General features: G+C 50.8%; 2 protein-coding genes across 4 annotated transcripts in view; one reads left to right on the top strand and one right to left on the bottom strand.

Annotated features, from left to right (window-relative positions):
* SART3 (spliceosome associated factor 3, U4/U6 recycling protein) overlaps positions 1-17,695 on the top strand; it is a 31,395-nt gene extending 13,700 nt beyond the window's left edge. For 2 of the 3 annotated variants that reach the window (XM_006204747.4, XM_006204748.4), the window contains exons 6-19: positions 779-903; positions 4,440-4,595; positions 5,309-5,447; positions 5,930-6,037; positions 6,741-6,818; positions 6,942-7,000; positions 7,926-8,035; positions 10,560-10,672; positions 11,738-11,814; positions 12,353-12,521; positions 14,019-14,461; positions 14,979-15,131; positions 15,945-16,135; positions 16,757-17,695. In XM_006204747.4, the coding sequence (XP_006204809.1) occupies positions 779-903; positions 4,440-4,595; positions 5,309-5,447; positions 5,930-6,037; positions 6,741-6,818; positions 6,942-7,000; positions 7,926-8,035; positions 10,560-10,672; positions 11,738-11,814; positions 12,353-12,521; positions 14,019-14,461; positions 14,979-15,131; positions 15,945-16,135; positions 16,757-16,931 (2,096 nt within the window). In that variant the 3' untranslated portion in view covers positions 16,932-17,695. The remainder of the gene's footprint in view (positions 1-778; positions 904-4,439; positions 4,596-5,308; positions 5,448-5,929; positions 6,038-6,740; positions 6,819-6,941; positions 7,001-7,925; positions 8,036-10,559; positions 10,673-11,737; positions 11,815-12,352; positions 12,522-14,018; positions 14,462-14,978; positions 15,132-15,944; positions 16,136-16,756) is intronic. The other variant, XM_031692654.2, reaches the window with a different exon arrangement.
* A 2,846-nt stretch (positions 17,696-20,541) lies between these two features.
* FICD (FIC domain protein adenylyltransferase) lies at positions 20,542-24,508 on the bottom strand. The gene is made up of 3 exons (XM_006204746.4): positions 24,417-24,508; positions 22,622-22,979; positions 20,542-21,818 (listed from the first exon to the last, which is right to left on the bottom strand). Exons 2-3 carry the CDS (start codon positions 22,920-22,922, stop codon positions 20,743-20,745), a joined length of 1,377 nt encoding a protein of 458 aa, XP_006204808.1. The 5' UTR covers positions 22,923-22,979; positions 24,417-24,508; the 3' UTR covers positions 20,542-20,742.
* Between the last annotated feature and the right edge of the window lie 2,246 nt (positions 24,509-26,754).

The raw sequence follows: 26,754 nt of genomic DNA, 5'->3' as shown, positions 1-26,754 counted from the left end.
GAGGGATTCTCCTTTGGGGTGAACGTATTTTGGCAAGCCCAGCCTTTGAGCGTCAGCATGAGCAGCGCCGGGAGGGTTTTCTGGGCCCAGGAGGATGTGGGTGCCGCCGTCTGGCTTGGTCCCGGGCAGGGTCATGCATCACATGCCCTCTGAACCTCTGGACAACTTTACCTGAGCCCAGGTATTATTTCTCTTTTTACTTTATGGTTTACTTGGATTTGATGCAGTCAGTTATAAAGTGGCTCTCCAGTTGCATCCTTGGGTGACACGGGAAACAGGCTAGAACTGAGCTGGCCTGTAGCTCTCACCTCACAAAGCAGTGTGAGGCGGTACCGCGTGGTGAGTGGAGCGTGAACTCGAGCAGACTGCCTGGGTTCAAAGCCTTGCTCTGCCGTTAACTGTGGATGCTGCTTGTGTTTCCTCAACTGCAAAATGGGGATCTCAGTAAAACCTACGTCATAGAGTTGTGAGGAGTGAATGAGTTAATGGACGTGAAGTGTTAGAACAAAGTTAACAGTAGGTGAGTTTGTTAGTGCGTGGCTGTTAGTTTCATTTACTCTAATTGATTGATCAGTTGCAAGGCAGCCTGGGACGGTGCTTTGAGGCAGTCTAAGGGCAAGTCAGGCTCAGCACGAGAGCTCAGGATGCGCTTAGTAAGAGCTGTGCAGCCACAGATGTGGGAGGGGCCAGCGGCACCTGCGTCTCAGGGTTTATTCTGTGTTGGGGGGGGATAAAACCCAGGGGCAAGACCCACGGGGCTGAATCCATCTTTCAATAGATATGGAGGCAACGTTTGCAGAGTATGAAGAATGGTCGGAAGACCCAATACCAGAGTCGGTAATTCAGAGCTATAACAAGGCACTGCAGCAGCTGGAGAAATACAAGCCCTACGAGGAAGCGCTGGTAAGTGTTGGCCTCTCCTACCGTAAACGTCTCTGCGAGCTGTTCCCTGATCGATAGTTGCAAGTAAAACCACGTCTTTAACATTTGCTATATTGTGAAATCTGTAGCGTGTGTAAATGTGTGCATCCAGTTTACATACTAATAATAAAGTGAGCGTCCGTGAACCCACCACTCAGGTGAAGGAACAGAGGTTGCCGGTACTTAGTCTCCTGCGTGCCCCTCTCCATCGCCTCCCCTGCCCTCTCCCGAGAGGGAATCGCTTTCCTGACACTGAGATGAACGCATCCTTAATTGACGTACCATTTAGTTTTGCTGGGTTTTGAACTTCCCTGTAATGGTATCGCGCTGCATGTTTCCCTTCATGCAGCGTGTTTGCGGCTTTTCCTCGTGCTGGAAAGTGTGGTTCCGTCCGCTTGTTTTCCCTGCTGTGAGGTTGCCTGGGTGGGAGCAGCTCGTGTGGCCGTGTTCTTGGACAGCTGCGTTGTTCCCAGCGTTTTGCTAGGAGGGCTGGTGTCGCCCCGACCGTTCTCGTCCGAACCCCTCGGTGCACGTGAAAGGGAGTTTGTGTAGGTGCGCCGCTGGGAGTGGCATTCTGGCTCTCAGGGCGGTGCCGAACTGTCTTCCAGCTTATCAGGTGCCCCTCCTGCCAGCGCTGCCTGAGAGTTCTCTTTCCTCTTGCCGACCTGGGATGTTGACGTACTTACGTTTTAGCCAGTCTGTGGATCTGAAATTGTAGTTTCAATTTGCATTTCCCTGATCACTAACGAAATTGAGCATCTTTTCACATCTGTTGGCCATTCAGACCTCCCCGCCTCCTTTTTTTAAAGTGCCTATTAAGTCTTAGACTCATTTGTCTTTTGTTTTGCCTTTTTTCTAGTTGATTTGTGGGAATCCTTACCTTTGGTTGTGTGTATTGCAGACTTTTCCTCCCAAGCTTGTGGTGTTCCAGTTTTTTCAGTCGTGTCTTTTGATGGCCAGTTCTTGATTTTAATCTAATGGGATTTATCACATTCTTTCCCTTACAGTTTATGCTTAAGAAATCTCTCCATACTCCAAGGTCACTAACATACTTGGCTCTGTTTTTCTTCTGAAAGTTGATGTTTTGTAGTTCCTCCTTAGGTTTTCATCTGGAATTGATCTTTGGGTCTGGGCTGAGGGAGGGTCCAGTTTCCTTTCTGCACATGGAGAAGCAGTTAGTTGCTCCAGCACTGGTTTTGACAGTTCCCTCCTCCCCGCACTTGTGTGCTGTCCCACACCTGTCATGGATTAGCTGTCCATTTCTGTGTGGGTCTGTTTCTGGGCTCTCTGTCCTGCCCCACTGGTTTATATCACAGTGTCGTAACGATGGTGGTTGTATAATTAAGTTTTGAACTTTCCTCTTCAAGAGGGTCCTGGCTTTCTTTAGCTCTTAATATTTCCATGACATTTAGAATCAGCTTTTCAGATTCTACTGAAATTGTTGAATTTGTGATTAGAATTGCATTGAATCTGTAGATCAGTTTGGGGAAGAATTTACGTCTTTGAAATATTGAATCTTTCAACCTATGAACATGGTATAGACCTCTGCTGTTTAGGTCTTGTTTTTCTGTAAAGTTTTACAAATTTATAACTTTATCCAGTGTTTCCAGCACATTTTTAGATGTATTTTTAAGTGTATTTTGGTGCTGTTGAAAGTGATACCTTTTTAAAGGTTTTCTTTTCTAGTTTGTTTCTGGTATACAAAATGCAATTTTTAAATAATTTTTAAATCAAACTTGCTGAATCCTTATTACTATTGGTACTTTTTAGTAATAACAGATTTGGGGGATTTTGTGTTGACAATAATATATATACACAAACACACACAATGTTATTTGTAAATGGCATTTATCTCCCTCTTTTGGTCTTGGAATACTTCTCACTTACTACTCCTCAGGCTTAAGCTCTTGTTTTCTCCCCATCCCCACCAGGTGTCACTGTGGGTGCTGCATTGTCCTGTCCCACTCTGTTAACATTTACTGCGTGCATTTCTCTTTTTTTGCTCTCCTCCTTTCTCGCACCCTAGATCTTTCTTCTGGAATCACTTTTCTTTTGCTCACAGTCCACCCTTTAGGGTCTCCTGCACTGGATATTTGCTGGTAACAGATTTTCTCAGCTTTTGTTTGTTTGAAAAGGTCTTTATTTTGCTCTCCGTCTTGAGAGTTAATTTCTCAGGATATGGAACTCTAGACTTGACAGTTCTGTTCTCTTAGCGGTTAAATGTATCTTTCTGTCTTGCGGCTTCTGTTGTTGCTGCTGAGGAGTTAGCTGTCTGTCTAATGGTTGCTTCTTTGAAGGTAATCCTTGTTTTTTCTCTGGTCAGTTTTAAGATCTCATTGGTTTGGTTTGATGACCTGCAGTTTCATTTCAGTAAGTCCAGTTGTGGACATCTTTATATTTATCCTGCTCCAGGTTTGTTTGGCTTCTCGGCTCTGTTTTTGGTATCTTTTATGGCATTGTGAGTGAGAACACAGACTTTGAGAGCCAGGCTGCCTCAAGTCTGAATTTTCGCCCTGGGCTAGCACTTAGCCTCCTTGTGACTCAGTTATCTCGAATGAAAGATGGGGATAAAAACGACATCTGCCTCCTAGGATTGTTGCGAAGACTGAATTCTTAATATATCTCTTAAGCCAGTGAAAGCTTCACCTTCCCTTAACTTAGCTACCTCCACTTAGATTTTGTCTGAAGTGTTTATTTGCGGGTTGTTGATTTGCAAGAAGATTTTTTTTTAAATTTAATTCAGCAGTTTTAGTTGTTTTCAGTGGCACAGTGTGTCTGGGTACCTGACTTGTCATTATTACTAGAAGCAGCCTCTGTGGCATCATTGAGTTCAGAGCACTCTCTTGCTGGCCTGCGTGTGCTCATGCTCCTTTCACGTGTAAATGATTGGTATTTCGTTTTACTTCACAAAGGCTTATTAGTGAACTCCTCAGTCAGTTGAATTTTGTTTTGGCCATCAGCAGAGTGGCTGAGGAGGATACCAGTTGAATAAGAGGATTTTGTCTAAACAGAATTTTGATTGTCTGTCTTTGGATCCGTAAACATTCAGCCTGGCCTCTTCCATCCCCTCCATGTACCTGTACTCGGGCAGGAGCTGATACTTGGAATGACAAACCTGAAACGGCACAAGGCACTGAATTGCTCCCGTGTGGTTGTGGCCCACTCAGTAGGTCAAAAAGTGACATCTATTTTGGACGGATGGCTAGTGGTGGTCATTGGCAAAGATGTTTCTCCTTCATTCAGGTTCCTGATTGATGGGAGATTTAAATTCCCTGTGGATTAGGGATGGATTTAGAAAAGGGTTTATGGAGCCTTTGTAACTGTTGCCATGAAGACGCACTTTGGATTCTCATTCTGCCCCTCAAATTCATAGAGCTGGTGTGCAGAGGTCTGAGAGTGGGGATGGGCGATTCTCACCTGGGTGTATCCATTCTCGCCAGCATTTAATATGAAGGTGTGTGCTTTCCGCAGTGTCGCATAGCTCATCTCAACTTCTTTGCGATTCTCCTTTGCCCCAGTTGCAAGCAGAAGCGCCCAGGCTGGCCGAGTATCAAGCATACATCGACTTTGAGATGAAAGTAGGCGATCCCGCCCGCATTCAGTTGATCTTCGAGCGCGCCCTGGTGGAGAACTGCCTCGTCCCAGACTTATGGACCCGCTACAGTCAGTACCTAGTAAGATCACCTGCCTGTTCTGATCTCATTTTATTTTTACCAATTTAGGTTCTTTTTAAGGGAAAAATCAGGAGTGCCAGGAGTTAGCTGCGTGCTGCTCCTCTGCTTGACTCACTTAGGAAGTCTCCTAGTGTTTTAACTTATTTTAAACTGATCACCAACTGTTAAAAAAAAAAAAAAAGGGGCACAATCTTACTATTGATGGCTTTATAACAGATTAATTTTTTCTTGTAACTTTTTATGACAGAAAAATGTAAACACATAAATGTAGACAGGTTTGTGAAATGAAATGACAAGTAATTATCTCCCAGCTTCAAGTGACGAATGGCACTAGTCTAGTTTCATCTATATGTTACTAGTTTCATCTGTTTCCTTACCTAGTCCCCTCCTTCCATGTTATTGTGAAGCAAATCCAGAAATCCCATTTCGATGGTAAATATTTCAGTATGTATACATAAAAGATTTGAATTGGGATCTGAACAAGATCTGGACTTTAGGATTGGCTGATAGCTCTTTGATCTGTAGGTCCCCTCTCCTTCTCTCTTCCTCTTCTCCCCCAGTCTCCCTTGCGATTTCTTTGTTGAAGAAACCAGTCACAGGAGACATCATTAAGGACATCTCTCTCATCAGTTGGCTGTGCTGGAAATGTCTTGTGGATGGTGAAGTCGTAACAATAAAATTTTATCTCCTGACCCTGGCATTCTCTATCATAGGATCGGCAGCTGAAAGTGAAGGATTTGGTTTTATCTGTGCACAGTCGCGCTGTTAGAAACTGCCCCTGGACAGTTGCCCTGTGGAGTCGGTACCTCTTGGCCATGGAAAGACACGGAGTTGATCATCGAGTGATTTCAGGTGCGAATGTTTTTGTGGGAACACATCTAAACTTTCTGTGCGAGTCAGAAACACTGAGCTGTGACAGCCATTAAATCAGTGTCCCCCAGGGGCTACTCTGGAATATTGAATAATAGTGACAGAAGGGGCTGTAAGTGGGAGGTAAACCGGTGGTCCTTTTGGCTTTTTAGAACTTTTTATGTCTTAATATGCATTGTGATAATCCAGGAAGTCCCGGTCTTTTCTCCAGCTAACTCGACCTGGAGCACTCGAATGCAGGACACCTCGTGGGCTGTGCCCTTTCTAGAACCCAGTTTGGGCCCCACTGTAGCAGCCTTTCTTTTGAACATTTTTCTCTGGCTCGTTTCACTTTGTTGCAGCCTGTTGTTATTAAAACCATACGGTATTTTATAGTCAGTAGCGGTTTCTGCAGTAACCTTGGTAACTTTGTATTAGCTTCTTTTTGAATTGGCAACATATCCTGGCTTCTTCTCTAACTCCAGTGACCTTCGAGAAAGCTCTGAGTGCTGGCTTCATTCAAGCCACTGATTATGTGGAGATCTGGCAGGCATACCTTGATTACCTGAGGAGAAGGGTTGATTTCAAACAAGGTATTGAAATTCATGTGAAATTTCATGTCAGAACTGAGCTTTTTCTTAACGTGTCTTTTGGTGGGATGTCCCAGTTGCCCAAATACCACCTGATGGGGCAAATGATGGAGACCAGCCATGGGTAACTTGTTTTCTCAGAATCTGTAGTGATTTAAGTCTAACAGATAGACTGTAAAGGAAGAGAGTGGTCCTTACATCCTACACGGGCTCTTGCCAGCCTCCATAGTCTCATTTCTCTCTTCTCTCCCTCCTGTATGTCGTAAATAGTTCTGAACATAGGACTGCTGTGTTCTTTTAAATCATTGAGCCTCCATAGGATCCCCTGCCTGCCTCCCTCAAAAAAAGAAAAAAAAAAAACAACAAAAAAACCCCAGAGCAGCCAGAATCCCTAGTCCAGCTGGTATTTGCCCACTCGTGCAGGTGGCCATCAGCCATTCTGCTGGCTTGAGGGGCCCCCTCTGCAGCGGTCCCACACTCGGCGCCCTTGCCACCTTGTCCTTACATTACCATGTGCTCTGGGTCTTCTTCCCCTGCTGTGTGATGAGGGCGGGGCAGGGGTCGGGGAGACTGGCAGTTTTCTTTCTGTGTCCCCAGCATGGTGCCAGGTGCATCTCACGCTCCTGGGAGTTTCAGTGTAGGGTTAAAAAAAAAAAGAACATAGCATATGGTTTCACCGAGCTCTGCCTCCTGCATCTTCTCGCAGACTCCAGTAAAGAGCTGGAAGAGCTGCGGGCCGCGTTCGCCCGCGCTCTGGAGTACCTGAAACAGGAGGTGGACGAGCGTAAGTGCGGCCCCCTGCCTTGTCCAGTCGTGTTGCCTCGTTGCCTCTTTGCTGTGCCTTTTCAGCCCAGGGCTGTTCATCTCTTGAGGTACCTTCTGATTTTGTCTCCTCCTGTTCTTTAAGGTTTCAACGAGAGTGGGGATCCAAGCTGCCTGATTATGCAGAACTGGGCTCGGATTGAGGTGCGTGTTTCTGACATATCTGTCAGTTTCATCCACCTTTGAAGGACCTTTGTCCAAGGTGATGGTCTATGCTCTGCATGGACTCGTGTTATTTCCCTAGCTTGAGGCACACTCGTCTGTCTGAGGGAGGACACTGGCTCCCAGTTTGAAGTTGTGCAGCAGGTGTCTGAATGCCAGGCACACCCTCTATTCGTCCCCTCCTGCTCAGAGCCTCACTGATGAGCGTGTACCCGGGGTGAGCTATTTGTCAGACGATCTGCTGTGTTCCGGGGACGTGAGATAGACCCTGTCCCTGTGCCGGTGAGGCTTCAGTGTAGTCTGGAAGACAGATGATTAGGGGATATAATGAGTTCAGGGTTATTCCCGGACCAAGGACCTCACGGTGAGTAAGACATGAACACTGCCCTTGATCAGCTCATAGGTTTGTCAGATTCTAGTATTTTCTTCTTGAGACAAAGTCGGGTCACGGAGACACATACCAGGTAGTTTGGGGATGGGATGTTTGTGAGCTCAGAGAGGATGAGAGCCGGCGTCTGCTCCTGGATCACCATCTTTCTCTGCCTTGCCCTTCAAATTAAACCCTCATTGTTAAGCATGATGGAAAAAACAAAACAACGCCTAAACAAAAACATAAAAACACAAACGCCTGGCCAGTACTGTCATAAGTGCCTGTGGGCTCCTGTGCTTGTGTCTCGGGCAAATGTGGGCAGCCAGCTTGAAGCTTGTCGCTGCAGGAAGGGTCACGTGCTTGGGCTGGGCCTGTCACCACGCGGGGCGCCTAGGAGCGTCAGGGTGCTGTCTGACGCTGATAGTTTCGGGGTGGGGGGTTTTTAGCCATGACCATCGCAGGCGTCTTTGGTCATGGGCACGACGTCTGGGGGTCTGTCTGAGCCCTGTCCCGACTCCGCCTGCTGCTGCCTTGTAGGCTCGTCTGTGCAACAACATGCAGAAAGCCCGGGAGCTCTGGGACAGCATCATGACCAAAGGGAACGCCAAGTACGCCAACATGTGGCTCGAGTACTACAACCTGGAAAGGTGAGCGGCGGGGGCCACTGTGGGTGGGCTTCTGTCCTGACTGCGGGCCTGGGCGTGTGGTCACAGCACGCCGCTTCCCTGCACCTCCCGCCGCTCCGCTGGTGGCTGGGGCTTTACCGGGCGGGGCCGCAGAGAGCCAGAGGTGCTCTGCCTGGGCTCTTCTTACACCCTGGCTTTACTTTAATTTATGACTCTGGTTGGTTTTGGTTTTTGGACACGAATGTTTTATTTGACTTTTGGGGGAAGCTGTTTATTTTTTATATTTGCTCTGTCAGTAAAAGTAGAAAACACTAAAAAGCAGAGGAAGAAAACCCCAACTTATCTGCAGCAACAAACCCACTTACAACCACCACCGTTAATGGCTTGGGTATATTCTTGGAGACTTTCCTGCTTCACGTAAAGGGGAAATGGCAGTGCGGTATCACAGTGCACACGTTACAAAGGCGTTGTTTTCAATAGTGTTTATGACGTGGGGAAGGTCCAGAGAATATGACCAGCTTTTTAATTCAGTGTATCTTGGACATTGCATGTCAATAGATACAATTCTTTTTCTGTTTTGAATATTTCCCCCCGATTTAAAAAATAATGTGTACTCGACTTAAAATAGCTGGAAGATTTACCAAAATGTGAGATAGAAAGTGAAAGTTTCTTAAAAAATCCCACTCCCAGAGATGACCGCCATCAAAGCTCGTTGAATATTCCTCTGGATCGGCAATTCTCAAACTTTTTGGTCTCAGGACCACTTTATACTCGTAAAATTTGAGGACCCCCTCAAAAGCTTTTGTTTATGTGAAGTATATCTATTAAGATTTACCATATTAGAAAATAAAACTGATTAAGAGATTATTCATTTAAAATTCACAACAGTAGATCCATTACACTGAACACAAATAACATTTTTATGAAAAATGACCGCTTTCCAAACCCCAAAATAATGAAGTGAGGAAGCGGCATGACTTTATACTTCGGCAAGTGTCTTTAGCCTGGCTTAGTAGCAGACTGCTGGATTCTCGCGTCTGCTTCTGTATTCCTACTGTTGTGATGTTTTCACTGAAGAAAATGAAGGAAAATTCAGCCTCACGTAGAGGAGGTTAGAAGGGAGAAGAGGGTATTTTTCTGATAATTGTGGATATTCTTTCATGGTACAGCAGAATTCAGCGCGTTGTCGGTTGCACTGTGAAATCTGAAACCACATCAGTGAACTTTTCAGCATGTTAACGTTAATATCCATTGGTCTGTTTTGCTCTCTGTGACATGCACGTGTGTGTGGGAAGTGCGGACATTCAGTCCTGCAGCTCTTCCAAATATTATCCGGTATAAAAACACTGCATTTGTTCCTGTCTGTACTGATCTTAGCAGAAGAGTCTTCCAAGTAGGAAGCTCTCAGACTCACAGTAGCAGATTCAAGTTTTCCAAAGTTCTCATTTTCACTTGAAAACTCCAGTTTTATCACCAGCAACAAAACATGTCAGTGGTCTTCTTTAAAGTGACAGTCTCACGTCATTAATTTCTGAAGACGTCTGCCAAACACCCAGGTCTGCATAACCATAGTTTTTATCACATAGCTGTTCTCTCAAGTGAAAATGATCTTCCATGAAGAAAGAAAGTAGTGCAGCTTGCAGCTCAGACAGGAAGGGATTATTTCTTTGCTCCAGCCCTCGTACTTAGGTGCATGTGAAGAGCTGCTTTGTGTGCGTCCCGTTTGTCACACGGAACACTAACAAGATGTGCACTGTCTTGATTTGCGCTGAGAGCCGCTGTAGCTTTTGCACCGCATCAGTGCAAGTGTCAACACAGTGAAAAAGTCAAATAAATGTTTTGGTGTCGTTATGAAAACACCTTTGACCTTGCAGACCTCCTGAAAGGGTCTTGGAGACCCTCTGGGGTCTGTGGATCACCGCTTGGAGATCCACCGCTTTCACATTTTTCTTATTGTCCCAATACATATTTACAGTGTTTGAGTATATTTATAGAATTTTTTAAAAACAGAAATGAGAAAGTAGTGTTTCATAACTGTTGTGATTAAAAGAATGTTTTTTATGACTATTGTGATAAGCAGTGTATCTTTCCATGTTGGAGCAGATAGATGTGGCTCAAAATGTGACAGTCCCCTGTAACAGTGAGACTAGAATTTCTCTAGGGGCTTTATCAAGTTACCTCCAGCTCTTGGCACCCCCGACACGTGCTGCACACGTGACTGCAGTGAAGGCAGAACAGCTGCTCGCTGACCACTGCCCCAGGTGCCTTTTCCACTGGCACCTGCTTGCTAAGAGCAGGAGTAGTTTAGGAGAAAGCCTTCGTTTTGAGTAGGGGGCTCTCTGGAAAAAAGGAGAAAGCACTGAAAGTGGTAACGCGAATAGCCGTGGCTGTTTCTGAGAGCTCGCGTCTCGTCGGGGGCTAGGGGGTGGTGGGGCGCCGAGCTCCGGGCCGTGGCGTTCACGGTGAGAAGACTGCCCCCGCACCCACCTCCGCGTGCCTTCCACCTGGTGTCCTGGTGGCCCCATCTGTGTGTTTTCTGCCCTAGGGCCCACGGTGACACCCAGCACTGCAGGAAGGCTCTGCACAGGGCCGTCCAGTGCACCAGTGACTACCCAGAGCACGTCTGTGAGGTGTTGCTCACCATGGAGAGGACAGAAGGTGGGGACCCTCAGCTCTCTACCCCTGGCTTGGGGTCTGTCCTGGGGGCCATTTGGTCTCAAGACTCTAGGCTTAAGGACAGTCTGTGTTCATGGCTCTGCTCCCCAAGTGGTGCTCCCAGTGGAGGGGTCGTCCTGCAGCTTTTGTCCACGTGTGAAGATGCTCTGTGGCGATGCTCCGGCACAGACCCCTCGTGACGCTGGTGTGGCCATCGTGTACATCATGGCCGCATCTCTGGCCTCCCTCTCCCCGCTGGGTATCAGTAGCACTCCCTGTCCCCGGTCCTGACAGCTGGAACCGTCTCTGGACATTGCTGGAGGGTCCCTGGAGGTCAGAAGAACCCGTGCGCTCGCCCAGCGTCACGCACACCGAAGCGGTGCCTAGAGGCAAATGGCGAAACGTGGTCTTTGGCCATGTGTACTTCCCTTTTGAATTTCAGAGCCTCAGTGTTGGTTTCCCAAGGAAATAGTAAGTTTATCCATGGCGTTAGTCTGGATTTTGGGTATGAACCCTTTAGAACTGGAAACAAACACCCAGGCAGCAACTGCAAGTAAGAAAGAAAAACACCTCAACATTTATCATTTGAAGCCGGGGGGGTATAGCTCAAGTGGTAGAGCGCATGCTTAGCATACACAAGGTTCTGGGTTCAATCCCCAGTACCGCCTCTAAAAGTAAATGAGTAAACCCAATTACTACCCTCCTCCCCTCAAAAAACTATCATTTGAGGAGTCCTTGAAATCTTTCGGTCTTAGTCCAGGTGTCTTGTACGTTTAGCTTTAGAATGTTCTCATAATCTTTGCCATAGAGAGCCCGTAATAGATTGTATTCTGGTTTTCAGATCTCTTTTCTGATAGAGAAGGGGTGTTCTCAGCACACCTGGGAGGACTTTTAAAGTTCTGAAACTTGAAACCTGCGCTAACGAAATCTTCTGAAAGTGGGGAGCTGATTCTGTAGTTCTGTTTGTTGGGACAGATCTCTTCTGGAGGTGCGGGGAAATTAAGAACATTTTATCTTATTATATCCTTTGAAATCCTAAAAAGTGAAAGTGTTTCTCTTTCTCTGAAGGTACGTTAGAAGACTGGGACATAGCTGTTCAGAAAACGGAAACTCGGTTAGCTCGTGTTAATGAGCAGAGACTTAAGGTAATGGTGCTCTTGATTTCAAGTATCTGGAACCTCTGGCAGCTGTTTTGACTGGCGTGACTGATGCTTGTCAGAGCCTTTGAGGTCTTCCTTAGAAGTGTCTTTTACCCACAGTATTACTTATGAGATGTTGGAATCCATATTTAAGCCCATCATCTTTCCAGATTGTCTTTAAATTTAAGCCCCAACAGTAAATACTTCACGTAGCGAGGGAATTTTGGCCCTAAAGTCTATTAAAATAGATGAAAAAGATTAAAAAAAAAAAAAGAGCCTTGTTTAGCCTAGTGATTGGGACATGAACATGCCTGAATTAGTCAGGGCCCTGGTTTTATAGGTTTTTCCTTTTGGTAATTCCCGGGGTCTTGTGAGACTCCTTGCAGACTTGAGATGCAGCTCCTGGGAAGCCTGAGGAGCCCTGACCAGGGGAAGGCAGGCCCCCTCCTCGCCGTGCTCCTGGTCCCCTCCCTCCTCCCCTCATCACCAGCCAGACTTCACCTCCTTGCTGCATCCACTGAGGCGTCACATCCTGGTTTTCCAGGCTGCGGAGAAGGAAGCAGCCCTCGTCCAGCAAGAAGAAGAAAAGGCTGAACAGCGGAAGAGGGCTCGGGCTGAGAAGAAAGCTCTGAGAAAGAAGAAAAAGATCAGAGGCGCGGACAAGCATGAAGCAGACGAGGATGACGAGAAAGAGTGGGGCGATGATGAGGAAGGTAAAGTCGGGGGGACTCTGGGGACGCCCCAGCCCTGCAGACAATGCAGAGCAGCGCAGGGAGCGTTCTGCTTGAGCCACTGGAGAAAAAGTTGCTTGCGAGGTGCCACTGGCCTCCCCGTCCCCGCCTACCGTCGATGTGGGTGCCCAGCGCCGCCCCGCACTGACACCCCCGCCCAGGGCCACTCGCGCTCCACTCCCAGCAGTGTGTGGGACACTGCCACCCTCCTCCCGTGGGTGCTCCTTCCCCACCTCCGGCCCCCACACCCACCCTGTCCCATCACTGCCCGTGTGTGGACACCCCTCATCCACCACCGTGGCAGCCTACCTGCCCCATCCAATGGTTTCGACTTGTAGAATTTTCCAGCCAGTGTTTCTGTCACCACTGCCATTTCAGGTGTGGGCAGGTGTGGGTCAGATTTATTTCAGCAAAGTCAGTCAAGGTGAAGAATTGTGTAGATGCTGAAGGATGCGAAACATCTTTCTAGTAGAAAGTTGTCAGCCAGAGGGAAGTAGTAACATCAGCCAGTTGACCTTTCTTGTGCACCTTTTTGGGGCCTTCAGGAATGCTGGTGGGCAGCTCACTGCCCTTTAGGGCTCCTGGGGCAGCAGGGTAAGGCAGACGGGACCTGTGACCGCAGCGGTGCATGATCGGGCCTGGGGGAGACGTAGGTGCGAACAGTGGTGGAGGCCAAGGAAGGCACTAGGGGTCCGCTGCCTGCAGGAGACTTGGTGTGGGAGTGACACGTGCGCCTTGGGGACTGTCGAATGGAAAAGAAGGGAAGGGGCTGGCTGCTTGGCCGGCGTCAGCCAAGCACAGGGCACAGGATAGTCTGGCATTTTCTCTGAGCAGCAAAGAAGTGAGTTTGGGCCCTGATGCACAACAGAGGGCCAGGTGCCGGGTCAGTGAGGCTGGAGCAGCAGGTGGCCCGGCCGCCCCGTCAGGGACACCAGCAGTGGTTGACTCTGCCAGGAGAGTGGTAGGGAATTGATGGAAAAATCTGGAAGCAGAGGGCCCAAAACCAGTTGGGTGTCAGTACTGTCCCCCTGGAGGCAGTGGGGAGAATGGGGTGGAGTGAAATGTTGTTAAACTCTGTTGAAGGACACAGACAAGACTGGATGTTTTTAGGAACTATAGCACTTCGACTGTTTCCCAACGTGTGGCCAGGGAGCGCGACTCCAGTGTCTCCTGGGGTGCTGGTCTCCATGCTCCAGCCTTCCCCCCACCCCTGCACTTTCTTGGAATTTGCCAGCCCGACTTTGAGACCCTCTGACCTTTCCTATAATTAAGAGTGGACGATGAGAACTTGTCTTACCACTTCCGCCTGAGTTAGTCCGCTTACACCCGGGGATCTGGGACCCAGGAAGGAGCAGGATGATCGGGTGGGCCGGGAGGGCGGGGTGCGTGCGTGGGTGTGTCCCGGCCAGCCCTTAGTGCTGGGAGGGGCTGACCTTGGACAGCTCCTCAGCCGCTGCCGCTGTCCTCCCGACACTGCAGAGCAGCCTTCCAAGCGCAGGAGGGTGGAGAACAGTGTCCCTCCTGCCACCGGGAAAGTCGGACTTGACCTGGAAGAAGACACGGGCCCCGTGGACGTGGAGCCCCCCTCCAAGCAGAAGGCGCGGGCGGCCGCCCCGAAAAGGGACATGCCCAAGGTGCTTCACGACAGCAGCAAGGACGGGGTCACCGTCTTCGTCAGCAACCTGCCCTACAGCCTGGGGGCGCCGGAAGCTGCACTCCGGCCGCTCTTCGAGGCCTGCGGGGACGTGGTCGAGATCCGCCCCATCTTCAGCAACCGCGGTGATTTCCGGGGCTACTGCTACGTGGAGTTCAAAGAAGAGGCGGCGGCCCTGCGGGCACTGGAGCTGGACCGCAAGAGTGTGGAGGGGAGGCCGATGTTTGTCTCCCCCTGCGTGGACAAGAGCAAGCACCCCGACTTCAAGGTTTGTCGCGGGGGAGGCAGTGCCTCTACGCGGGGTCTGTAGCACGGACGGCGGTGGGGATGTGGAGCAAACGCGGACCATCCGTCCTCTGTTTAGAGCGAAACTTCCGCGTTATCTGGGGTCCGTTCTGAGCTGGTAACTGAGGTCTCACTTAGGCCTGGGGTACTTTGAGCTTGCACTGTTCACAAATGACAGTAAAATTAGGAACTGTATGCTGGGTACTTGCTGCTGAATGGTTAGGAGGCCCGGGGGCTGCGCGAAGTGTCACATATTACCTCAGTGGACCCTGATCCAAACTCTAAGAATAGCGACTTTCATGCTGGCCATTTTATAGAGGAGGAAGTGGAGGCTTCGAGAATCTGAGTGACTTGAGCAGAGTGACTGGATTAACAGTTCCAGCACCTGGGGCCGACCCTGGGCTCTGGCGGGCTGAGCGAGCCCCGTGGGCGAGGCTGTGGCCTACAGCGTGGGGAGCTGGGTTGGGCCCGAGTCACGGTTCCCTCTCCTCCTCCCACAGGTGTTCAGGTACAGCACCGCCCTGGAGAAGCACAAACTGTTCGTCTCAGGCCTGCCGTTCTCCTGCACGAAAGAGGAGCTCGAGGAGATCTGTAAGGCTCACGGCACTGTGAAGGACATCCGGCTGGTGACCAACCGGGCCGGCAAGCCCAAGGTCAGCGTCTCTGCAGATGGCGTGCGTCTCCTGGGGCCCAGGAGCCCCATTCTCCATCTTCAAAGATGGTTTGGTTCCATAGTGGGTTCTGGTTTGTCTGCTAAGGAGCAGATGAGAAGTTCACGCGAGGCTAGGTGCGCTAGGCTCTACTTACATTCAGAGTTGGGTTCACCCATTTGTGGCTCATTGTACTAAAAAGAATAAGGCGTTTGAAGAAAAACTCCCACGAATTAGCAGGGGCTCCAGTGTGGCCCCCAGGCTGTGGGCCTTGGGGTGAGGCGCCCCCTCTGTGGTCTCTTCTCTCCTGCCCAGACCCCTCTTGTCACGAGTCTCCTGCTGCTGGCATTCCCCTCATCTGGCCCCCCGTGGTCCCCTCAACCTCTCGTGAAAGCTTTGACCACGTTTTGAATAGCTGTTTAAGAGCTTGGTTGACCTCTCACCCCAGCTCCCATGTATCCAGGCTAATCGGGAGTTGAGGACTATGAAGTAAGGGCGGCCCGAGGGCACAGAGCGATCGGGGCTCTTCTGTGTCCTGGCCACCTTGTCTGTGTGCTAGGTTTATGCTGGCCTCTCTCTTCTTTTTCTCACTGGAGCCAGCACAAGATGCACTGACCTTAAAAAGTTCTGTGGATTATAGTCAGTTGCAGAAAAAGGGAGGAAGACGGGCAGGGACACGAACCTACAGACAAGGGTGCCGGTGGTGGGGGCGGGAACCCGAGGGTGGGTGTCTGCCCCGCCGGCCTGCGGACGGGAGGGAGGAAGCCGTGTGCTGGCTGTGCAGCACCGACCGGGCTCGGGCTCATGCACTTCCAGGGCCTGGCCTACGTGGAGTACGAAAACGAATCCCAGGCGTCGCAGGCTGTCCTGAAGATGGACGGCATGACCATCAAAGAGAACGTCATCAAAGTGGCCATCAGCAATCCTCCTCAGAGGAGAGTTCCGGAGAAGCCGGAGGCTAGGAAAGCCCCAGGGGGCCCCCTGGTGCCGCGGCAGATGTACGGAGCGTAAGTGTGGCGGGCGCGGGCGCGGGCTGGGTCCTGGCCGGCGCCCCGGTGACCGCGGTTCCCGTTAGTGCCGCGACTTCAGGCACGAGGCCAGGGCCTGCCGTTCCTGGCGGTGCTCACAGTCGTTCCCCGGGGGACCGGGGTCTGCAGCCAGTCTACACCGAGTGCCAGCCTGGAAGTGGGGCCCTCCCTGGTGTTTGCCACTTTACACTGGTGACTTATTTAAGGTCAGGTTTTTCTAAGACAGTGATTAAAGCCCCTTTAGCGAGAGAACCCATCTGTGTGGGCTGATCCACAGCCCCAGCTGTAGTGTGGACAGAAGGCGTGTCCTCACCCGACAGAGCTGAGGCAGCAAAACTGCACTCATTTGGTGAGGTCTGTAAGGTCACAGCCATTTTTATCCACCCCACATGTGACTGCATTGCAAAGGCTTGGCCCTTGCCAAAACTGTGGAAAAGGCAGCTTGTTACAGTGATTTTTACCTACAAGCGAAAGTCAGGGAGACAGGGCTTGTCTCATCCTTCTCGATGTTCTGTGTTTCACCTTTTACTTGGGGGTAATTTAAGACTGTCCTGGCTTATTTTCATGAACGGAAGGTACATTCAGTGTTTGCTCTTCCAGGCGGGGGAAGGGGAGGACCCAGCTCTCTCTGCTGCCTCGCGCCCTGCAACTCCCCAGCGCCGCGGGGACCCAGGCCGAGAACGGCCCCGCCCCGCCGCCAGCTGGTGTCACCCCAGCGGCTGAGGCACCCAAGATGTCCAATGCCGATTTCGCCAAGTTGCTCCTGAGAAAGTGAGTGGGACTGAGAGGAGGGAAATGCCTTACTTCATGCTGGCCAGGAGGACGCCCGGCTGTGCCCTGGGTGTGCGGGGCCCAGTGCTGCCCACTCCCACACCCTTCCTCTGGTTTAGGTGGGACGGGAGAGGGTGTCCAAGGAGAGAGGCTTTAGTGCTCCCTCACATTGAGGGCGAGAGGACGTAGCGGTCACCCACAGGCTGGGCACAGGGTCTAGTCTGCCGAGATCTTTTTGTGTTTCAAGAGTGAGAAGCAGAAGTGAAACTCAAACACACCGTTTTGAGACCCACTTGTCCAAATATTTTCGGCCAACTCTGGTCCCTTTTTATAAGACACTCTCTTACACCTGGCACAGCACATGTGCCCGTCACTCTTTTAATTTTTAGAAGACAAAATGGCAGATGCTAGTAACTCACCAGAATGGCCTATTTTAGTAAAGGGGTGGGGAGAGAGGACGTCACATGAACATCTGATGGATTTTTGTTCCAGGGGGCTGTGCGTTTTTCTATTACGTATTTGTAAACGACACGTCAACCCCATTGTTTTGTTTCCTAAAAGCCGAATATTTGTGACATTTGTTTTGTGTAGGAGTTCTGTGTGCCATCCGCTACGGACCACTTTCTTTGCCTAGTGATTAGTGACCTGTGTTCTCTGTCTGAGTATTGAGTTTCAGCCCTTTGGTTTTGTTTAAATACCATGTCAAGTGCAAACTTAAATTCTCCCCATTTAGCTTTGTTTATTAAACTGAAGTTCTCTTAAAAACTTGCCGGATGGTACTCAGATTGTGAATTCAAATATGTATTATGAAATGAGTGTCCCTTGCTTTACCTACTAGGTGTGTAAATAGAACTTTTGTAAGTCAAATCCGATTGTCACTTTGAAATCATTTCAGCTGTGATATCTTTAGTTTTCAGCCTCAGTTTACAACAATTTGACGCTTAACAGCTTCTGACCTGTCTGACCCTTATCTTTCACCAAATATTTACTGCTTTGAGGGTGACATTTCCAGGAGAGTCAGTAGGGAAGCTGACTTTGTAAAGGCACTCTGGGGGAAAAAAATCGGAATTCTTTCCTGTGTGATGGGAATCAGCTCATTTATCTGTTTCTTACACATCAATCAGGCTTTACTATTTTTATAAACCTTAAAAATTATTTTTTTTAGTTGGAGGCACTGGGGATTGAACCCAGGACCTCGTGCATGCTAAGCATGCACTCTACCACTGAGCTATACCCTCCACTTTTTTTTTTTTTTTAACATTTTTAATGGAAAACATAAAACAGGTAAGTAGAAGAGTCAGCCAAACACCCACGTGCCTGGCCTTGAGCTTTTGTGTTTGTCCGCTTGTGGCCCACCTCCTTCCCCTCTGAGGTCCCCTGTAAGGAGGGCCGTCCCAGACGACACAGCGGCCACCCGATGGTACCGCAGCACGTGTCTCTAAGGACTCGAGACCGTGGCCGTGATCATTATTTCTACAAACATTAGCAGTAATACCTTAATGTCATCAACTATCCAGGCAAACTTCCAGTTTCCTGGGTAAGTCTTTAAATCTGTAGGTTCCTTCTACCTCATCTTTCTCTCTTGCACAGAACATTTTTTTGTTAGGTGTTACTTTTGAACTCAAGCAGCAGCTGTGACGCAGTTGTAGGAACCTGTGCTCACTGCAGTGGCCATCCGCTTCCCCGTCCCGGGGGTGTGGGTCCGTCGGGGACCCAAGAGCCGCAGGCATCTCCTTACCGGTCCAGGGCGCTGTGGCGCTGGGCCGCGCCGCGTCCAGGTGAGCCGTTTTGTCCTCTTGCTGTTTGTTGCCAGTCCTCCGACCTCACGTCATCTGCTCAGATGTCCACAGGGGCTCATTAACAGCAGTGGACCTTTCATACTTGAGTGGGACCTGATTTAGGTTCAGGGAGTTGACTGTTCTAGAAATGGATTTTCGGGGACATAGAAGTGGGTCTGTTTCCCCGTAAACAGATACATGAAGAGCCATTTCAGTTGCCTGCTCCTTAGTGCAGGACCACTAATTCATCCCTGTCAACCTCGGGAGACAGCTTACCCAGCCAGTTCTGTCTCGTTTTCTTGTTGAATTACATCACCTTGCACCTGTTTTTCTCCTAGAACAATTTAAATAGGGCAAAAAGGTTCTGAAAGAAAGAATCCCTCCTTAGGATAAATGGGAACAGCTCTTGAACAAGACAGCAGAGGCTCAGGCATTTATGTAACAAAATACTTTATTATCAGTAATCTGTTAAAATAATATCTTTCACGTTTGCTAATAAAGTGCAAATCTCTCCCCATGGTACAGAGCAAACACGTCTGTCAGGCTTCCGTGGTACACTTACAAAAGCAAGATGAGAGAAGAGTTAAGGTTTAAGAAATACCCTGCGGCAGCACACACATACAAAAATATTTTATAAAGGTTTGAGTACCATTTGGGGCCATCTCATCCATCTTCTCACTTAACCTTTCAGAACTACTCTGTGCTTAGTATACCGTCAGCTGAACACTTGCTACATCAGAACAGTGACCTCACTCCTGTGAGGCTCTGACTTCTCAAGCTGGACGGCACTTGGTGGACAGTCACCATCATTCAGAACAGACAAAGTGCGCACAGTGTCAGACAGCACTGGCTTGGTGCCCACAGAAGGGGCCCCTCGTTTCCAGCCCTGCAGACTCTGGATAGCAGCAGTCGTGTTGGCACTTGGGCCACGTGTGATTGGACAGTCTCCTTCCATAATGACAACTTGGGACCTTGGCTGTGTGACATGTAATGTTTCCTCTTTTTACAAGTTGCTAGGGAAGTAAGGCCACTCCTCTGAGGCACTCTAGTCTGCCTCCCCGAGGGGATGCTGGGCCGTACGCTGGCCGTGGGGCAGGTGAGTAAGTGGACTAAAGGGGATGTGTCGGGGCTGTGGTCAGCTTTTTCTTAGTTCCTAAGAACAGGCACACTTACCACAGACGCTTGTTTGGCACTGACATGGCATCTGTCTTCTAATACTTGATTTGCAGCAGGATTTAATTGTTGGGTGACAAACCCAGAGAACTTCTAGACTCAAACATCTGATCTGAGTTGCTGCCAGCGTGAGAAACACTGATAGAAAGAAACTAGGTGAGCCCTGTCCCTGTTCTTAAATAGAAAAACAGTCTTGATGTGGAAAAATGCCAGCCTCTGGGCCTGGAGTTTGCCAACCATGGCTCAAAAGAATCCTCGAAACAAGGTACCAGACCAGCAGTATCGTCAGCGTGCCCGTCTTACCTCGCACTTGCTCTAGCAGCGAGGGCTGGCCACAGCACTCACCGCTGGGTGGGGGAGCCGACACCTGAAAGGATGGCAACCAGGCTCTCTTCAGACGAGCTGGCTTTCCAGGGAGTCCCAGACCCTCAGCCAGTTTCAGAAAGGCTGGGAGGCGTTCTTCCTCTGGCTCTGTACCTCATCCCACAGCTTCCCCACCTCTCCTCCCCTTAGTGCAAATTCTGCTCCAGAACCTGTGTTCTGGTCACACCATGGACACTGTTGCCTCCAAAGCCTGCTGGCACCCTCCCCCTACCAGACTGGGAGCCACCAGCACAGACAGCTGATACCACACAGTTACCAGCTCCAAAGGAAATAAATAACTTGGCTGAATTATAAGTTATCTTAGGGACAAAGCTTAATAATTTAGTTTTCTTCTATAAAGAAACATCTGGAGGTCAAGAATGTTTTAAGTTGCTTATCCATCTCCTTTTGCTCAAGGAGATGAGGAGGTTTCTAAGAATGCTAAATTTGATTTTTATCCCCTCTGGGGACATCCTTTGTCATCGGGGGGCACTGACAGCATTAGGGCTTCACGGGCAGCGTCTCCTTGAACCCAGAGTGGTTGGGTGTGGCCTCCGGCAGTGCCACCGGGTACTCTGTGGTGGCGAAGAGCAGGGTGTCTAGGGTGGTCTCTGTGCACTTGGCAATGAAGCGGATGAACGGCCTCACGTCGCCCTCGTTGGCGACCTCCAGGACGTGGTAGTACTCGGACCTCTGCTCCTTGCGGACGGTGATGGGCGGGTAGCCCGCCTGCATCAGGATGAGGTTCATCAGCAGGCGCGAGGTCCTGCCATTGCCGTCGATGAAGGGGTGGATGTACACGAGTTTGTAGTGCGCCAGGGCCGCGAACTCCACCGGGTGCAGGCTCGTGGCGTCCTCAGAGTTGAGCCACTGAATGAACTCCTGCATCTGCTTCTCCACATCCTGAGGGTGGGGCGGGACGTGGTGGCCCACGAGGACCTGTGTCGTGCGGAAGCGGCCGGCTTCCACCGGGTCCACGTAGCCCAGCACCCGCCGGTGGATCTCAAGCACGTCACTGATGCTGACGGAGCCGAGGCGGGAGACCAGCGTGGCGTTGACGTACTTCATGGCCGCGTGCATGCCGATGACCTCATTCTGCTCCTCCAGGCTCTTCCCCGGCACGGCGTAGCGGGTCTCCAGGATGTGCCGGATCTCTGAGAGCGTGAGGGTGTTGCCCTCAATGGCGACCGTGTGGTAGATGTGGTGGTAGTACGTTTCCTCCATGACCCTGCGCAGCGCAGAGTTGCCCTTGGGGATGGACATGACCTTCTTCACTTTGCTGTCGATGATGCTGAAATACCTCTGGTCGATCTCCTCCACCAGCGGCAGCGTCCGGTCCCGGTTGACCAGCGCCTTCTCGTGGTGGGGCGCGATGGTCAGTGCTCTGGTGTACAGGTAGTCTGCCTGGATGATGTCCTTGTCCTCCTCCGAGAAGATGCCCAGCTCATTGAGCGCGTCCACGAAGCCCGGGTCCATCATGAGCGCGTGCAGGAAGAGCCGGTGGGCCTTCTCCCGCTTGCCCTGGCGTTTCATCTCCAGGGCTTGGTTCAGAGCGGCTTTGGCTTCCAACTTACCGGCTAGAGAAGAGCCCAAGAAGCACAGTCAGGGAGGGCACAGAGGGGCAAAGGACTGCCAGGGCGGCTGCTGGGTTCCGCCAGGGCCTCGGGAGCTCGATCCAGCCCACTGTACACGTGGGTGCATCATTCCCGCAGCCCAGTGGGGCTGGGTGCTGTGCACCGTCCATCTGGCCCAGGGCCGTTCTCTGTACTGTGGGGACAACACCTGGGCCCCCTGGCCCCCCGCCCCGACCAGCCATCCTGAGTGGCTGTTCCTCTGCAGCTCCCTCACCCCACCCCCTGCATCTTCTCCAGCTCCCAGCTGCTGTCAGTTTCTGGAGGTGCTCGTTTCTGCCTCTGCCCCTTTAAGGCCCAGGCTGTGAAGGGCTCCTCCTATCCCTGGGCCTTTAAAAAAATTCCTAAACCTAGTGGGCTCCAGCTAGACCACCCTGCTCTACAGCTGGCCTTTTCCCACTGGCCCTCCCACCCCCAGTGCCGGCCACACCTACCTTTTAGTTCCTTAAGTGCCCAGGGCTCTGTTAATTACCTTCTGGTCTCAGCCTGGAACACTCTCCACTCGTGCCTTGTCCCTTGGGTCACGTCTGCTTGCACTCACATCTCAGCCCAGGCATCCCCTCCTCCAGAGAGCCTTCCTGGCGTGCTCCTATGGCTCCCTCTGCTTCCCCATCACCACACTGATGGCGCCGCATCTCAGCCACCTCTCACCTTGTGTGGCTGGGAGCTCACAGCTGACCCCGCGCCCTGCACACAGGCCACAGTAATACCTACAGGGTGAATGAGCATTGAGAGACGGCCACTCTTACCTGGAGAGGCCTTGGTCTTGCTCACCAGCAGCGCTGCATCCCGGGAGGTGACACTGAGCTCTGTGGAGGGGCTGGTGCACTTGGTGCTGGCATGCTGCCCCCTGTCCAGCTTGGTCCTGAGCAGGTAGAAGCCTTTGAGCACAGCCAGACACTGCTCCTCCACGGTCCCCAGCGGCAGCAGCAGGGCCAGCAGAGACCCCAGCACCATGCTCAGCAGCGCCACCCACAGGAAGCGGCTCCAGACTGACACCCATTTGGGTTCAGTCACCGCCATCACTGAAGCCATCGGCGTGAGTGTCATCTGGACTCAGGGGGGACCCCCTGCACATATCCACAGTTACTCAGAGAGAAGCAGGATCTGCATGGAGACAGGAGTTGTAGGTGATAAAGCAGGGGAGCCAACACCTTCAGGATATGTTTCTGGCTACAGCTGAGGCTTGGAGACCTACATGCCTCTGAAGTTACTATGATGAGAGGGTGGGGACAAGACAAGGAGGAGTAATAGGATGGGGGGGTCAACCTGGGAGGATTGGTGCTTCCTCCAAGGTGGTGTGGCTCTGCAGAAAGTAATGCCACTGCCCAGTATTTATTAAGCACTTAATGTAGGCCAGGCCCTTTGCTAAATCCTAAGGACCTCAAGTATACTGTATCCTACCGTCTTCATCATCACCTCACTCTACAGATGAGACAGGCTCAGAGAGGTCATGTCCCTTCACCAGTGAGTGAGTGATGGCCTTAGGACTTGAGTTCAGAAACCCACAGCTCTTAAAGTCTTCCCCTTAACCCCAAATCTGTAGCCTTGGACCCCAAGCACTGGGGGTCCTGGACACCACACATACATCCCGATTGGCTAAGGCAGTGCTGAGGCCCATTTGTTGATGAGCACAACCGTTTGGAGGCCTGATTTATTGCCACCCAGGTGTCCGATACCAACACAATGCTGTTTCCTTCTCCGGCCTTTCTTTCCTGGTCTGTTCAGCTGGGATCCCACCTAGAGTTTGGGCAGTCTGAGCATCTCAAAAAAAAAAAAAAAATTCAGGCTGTGGACCAGAGTGGGTGCTGCTTGCCTTCTAGGACAAGGAGCAGGTGCTTGGGGCTGGCAGCGGCAGTGGAGAGGTCAGGGATGCAAGCACCATCATGCAAACAATAAGCATTTATTAGGCAACTGTGGTGTGTTGGGCATTGATCTGGGTGCTGCCCATGCTTTATCTCACTTAATCCTCACTACCCCACAAAGGAAAGCGGTAGGCTCCACTTTACTAATGAGGAAACTAAGGCCCAGAGTAAGTCAATTCCCAGAGGGCCCACATGTAAACAGAGTAATGGGGAAGGAACCGCCAGTGCACCTGGGGACAGAGGGCCCAGGTCTTCACCTCACTCTACCTTATTCATAACCAGGGCCCAAGCCCCTGCTCCTGGTACTGGACCAAGACTCAGAAATGACTGATAAGGGTTCCGAACGCTCAAGTTTACAGTCTAATAAGGGTGCCGGCTCGTTGATAACAGAACATCTCAGGAGGCTTAGTACGCGCTCTAACGGGGGTACAGAAGAGAGCGTGGGTCACTGCTTCCTCCAAGTGGTGGGGACGGGCTCCTCGGCGGGGCTGACGTTGGCCAGGGAGGATCTGTGTTCCCTGAGGCTCGAATCTCACCCACTACTAGCTAGGAAGGGGGAAATTGAGGCCCGGAGAGGCGAGGACCCTGGACTAAGGTCATTCTGAGGAGCCACCCCTTCCCAAACCCCACCCAAGGCTTGCTGCCCCGCCGCACCCTCCCGGGCTGGCCCCCTCCTCACCGCGCGCCGCTGCCGGACACCACCGCGGTCTGACGGGCGCTGGAAGTCTCCCTGGTCGCGGGCTCCCGGGACCCACCTCCACTGCCGGCCCGTGACCCCGCCCTCGGGGACTCGCCATTGGCCAGTCCACCATCCTCGCCGCTGCAGATAGGCTTCCTCAATTTGTCTATCGCTCGCATTTCCGGGTTCCCGCGCCCGCCTCCCCTTTCCCGGGAAAGACGCGCCGTGGGCCACTCCCATTGGTTCCTTTCTGTGTTGGTCTCGTGCCCGCAGGAGCCAATAAGCAGCGGGAGGGGCGGGGCCTGGGCGTCAAGCGTGAGCAGCCGGTGCTGAAAACTCCCAGAGATGTTTTGGGGCGCGCTGAGTGTGGGCCTGGAATTGGAGGTTCCGCTCCTCTTTCCCTTAGATTTCCTTGTCCACGTGGCCCCTCTCCTGGCCTTAGTTTCCTTAAGTTTAAAATGTGGATGCTGATGGTTTACCCCTCTCCACCACGTTAGTCTGACTTCCCAGCCTCCGCTGTCAGCCGCGGCTCTGTGCGACCAGTGTCGCCCTGTTTCCCGTCACTCACCTCTTTCACTCTTCGTAATCTGCATCCTCTCGACAAGGGCCAGGCTGGTTCTTTTGCTTCCAAGTGTGGATAAAGAATGTTAACCTGCCATTCCCGTAAGCAAACAATGAATTATGCCTGCCCTCAGCCATGCCAGCAGCATAGTTGGTGTGCCCTTAGGGGATTTCAGGATGGGGCTAAATCCCTAGATAAGATGCATATCAAAAGGAATACTTTCAATGAGGCTAGATTCTTGCATCTCATACATAGAAAAGCACTCAAAAATCGTTAACCTGAGATATCTGTTTTTGGGGTTAGTGGGAATCCTTGTTCATTTCTCCCCACCAGCAAAAACTCATATCCTGGCTTCTCTCTTACCTCTTTGGAACAATTCTTCAGAGCTGAGAGACTGGATCCCAGGCTACATAGTCCTCCGTAATTTGTAATGCCCCCGAATAAAAACCGTTCTCAACTTTTAGACTGTGCATTTTCCCTCCCAGTTGGCAAAAGTTTTTTCCTTGAAGCAGAGAGCTGAAGCTTTCATCTTAATCCACAAATATTGAAAGCAAACATCCAGGACGTGCCCCAACGTGCTGACATTAAGATGTTAGCAGTACAGACTCTGGAGTCAGGGAGACCTTGGCTTAAATTCAAACTTTGTCACCTTCACTCTGTGTGACCTGGGCAAAATCTCAGTTTTCCCATCTGTAAAATGGGGGCAAACAGCCTACCTCACTTTTGCCCTCAAGTTTGGGATTTGTAGAAGGCCTGACTCCAAGTCAAGTTTCTCTTGCCTGATACACAGCAAGCCAAAAAGCTGAGAAACTGAGGTTTTCAACACAGAGGATTTATTCTCAAGGCAGCCAAGCCAGGAGATGGGAGAACAAATCTCAAATCCGCCTCCCTGAAGGCAAAGGGCTTGGGCTATTTGTGGGATGAAGGATAAAGCTGCAGGGCGTCCTATATGGGGACATCCCGTCCTATGTGTGTCTCATCTGAAGTGAAGATGAGACAGGAGGGAAGGGGTCAGAGCACAACCATTCAAAGAATGACACAGCAATTAACACCCAAATGGTGGAAGATTCAACTCCCAGTTGGTCTTCAGGCTCAAGGTGGCGGGAGATTTGACTTCTAGTAGACCTTGAGCTTCATTATACGCTCATTGTAATATTAACATGGTAAATGACACTCCCACAGGTGCCATGAAAGCTTCCAGGCTGACCATAGAAGGTCAAAGTGGGTGGTGGCTCAGATCCTGGGAAACCCAGCCCCTTTCCCAGGGTAGTTGGAATGGTTCTCCACTTGTTGGCATGTGAAGCTACTGAGCCCATAAAAACTGGCAACACCATGCCTCGTGGCCTCTCTCATGCCCTCGAGATGGCCCGTACTCTGTCTATGGAGTGTGTACCTACTTTTACTTTAACCTGAGCACTCAACTCCCAACCTCATGGCCTTTTTCTCACTTTCTGAAACAGCCTACACTCTATGTAGTATGCAACTCTCTAAATAAATCTATCTTTGCTCAACTGTGGCTCACTCTTGAATTCTTTACTGAGCGAAGCCAAGGACCCACACTTGGCGGGGCACGTCCCAGGAACCAGCCGAGACCTGGGACATGGCCCTCCTCTCACCCTACATCCGTTTTTCCTGTATCAAGGAGGGTGTCTAGTCAGCTTGGAACATCTGCCCAGGCTGGGCTGTGGGTTGCAAAGATTGATAGAAAAACCCTCTCCATTCTCCCTGGGTCATCTCTGTAAGTTGGCATATGGTCCTGATATAGGATAAGGGCAG

The sequence above is a fragment of the Vicugna pacos genome, chromosome 32 (genome assembly GCF_048564905.1).
Source record: "Vicugna pacos chromosome 32, VicPac4, whole genome shotgun sequence".
Taxonomy (NCBI): domain Eukaryota; kingdom Metazoa; phylum Chordata; class Mammalia; order Artiodactyla; family Camelidae; genus Vicugna; species Vicugna pacos.
This window is presented reverse-complemented; position numbering and strand designations above follow the sequence as displayed.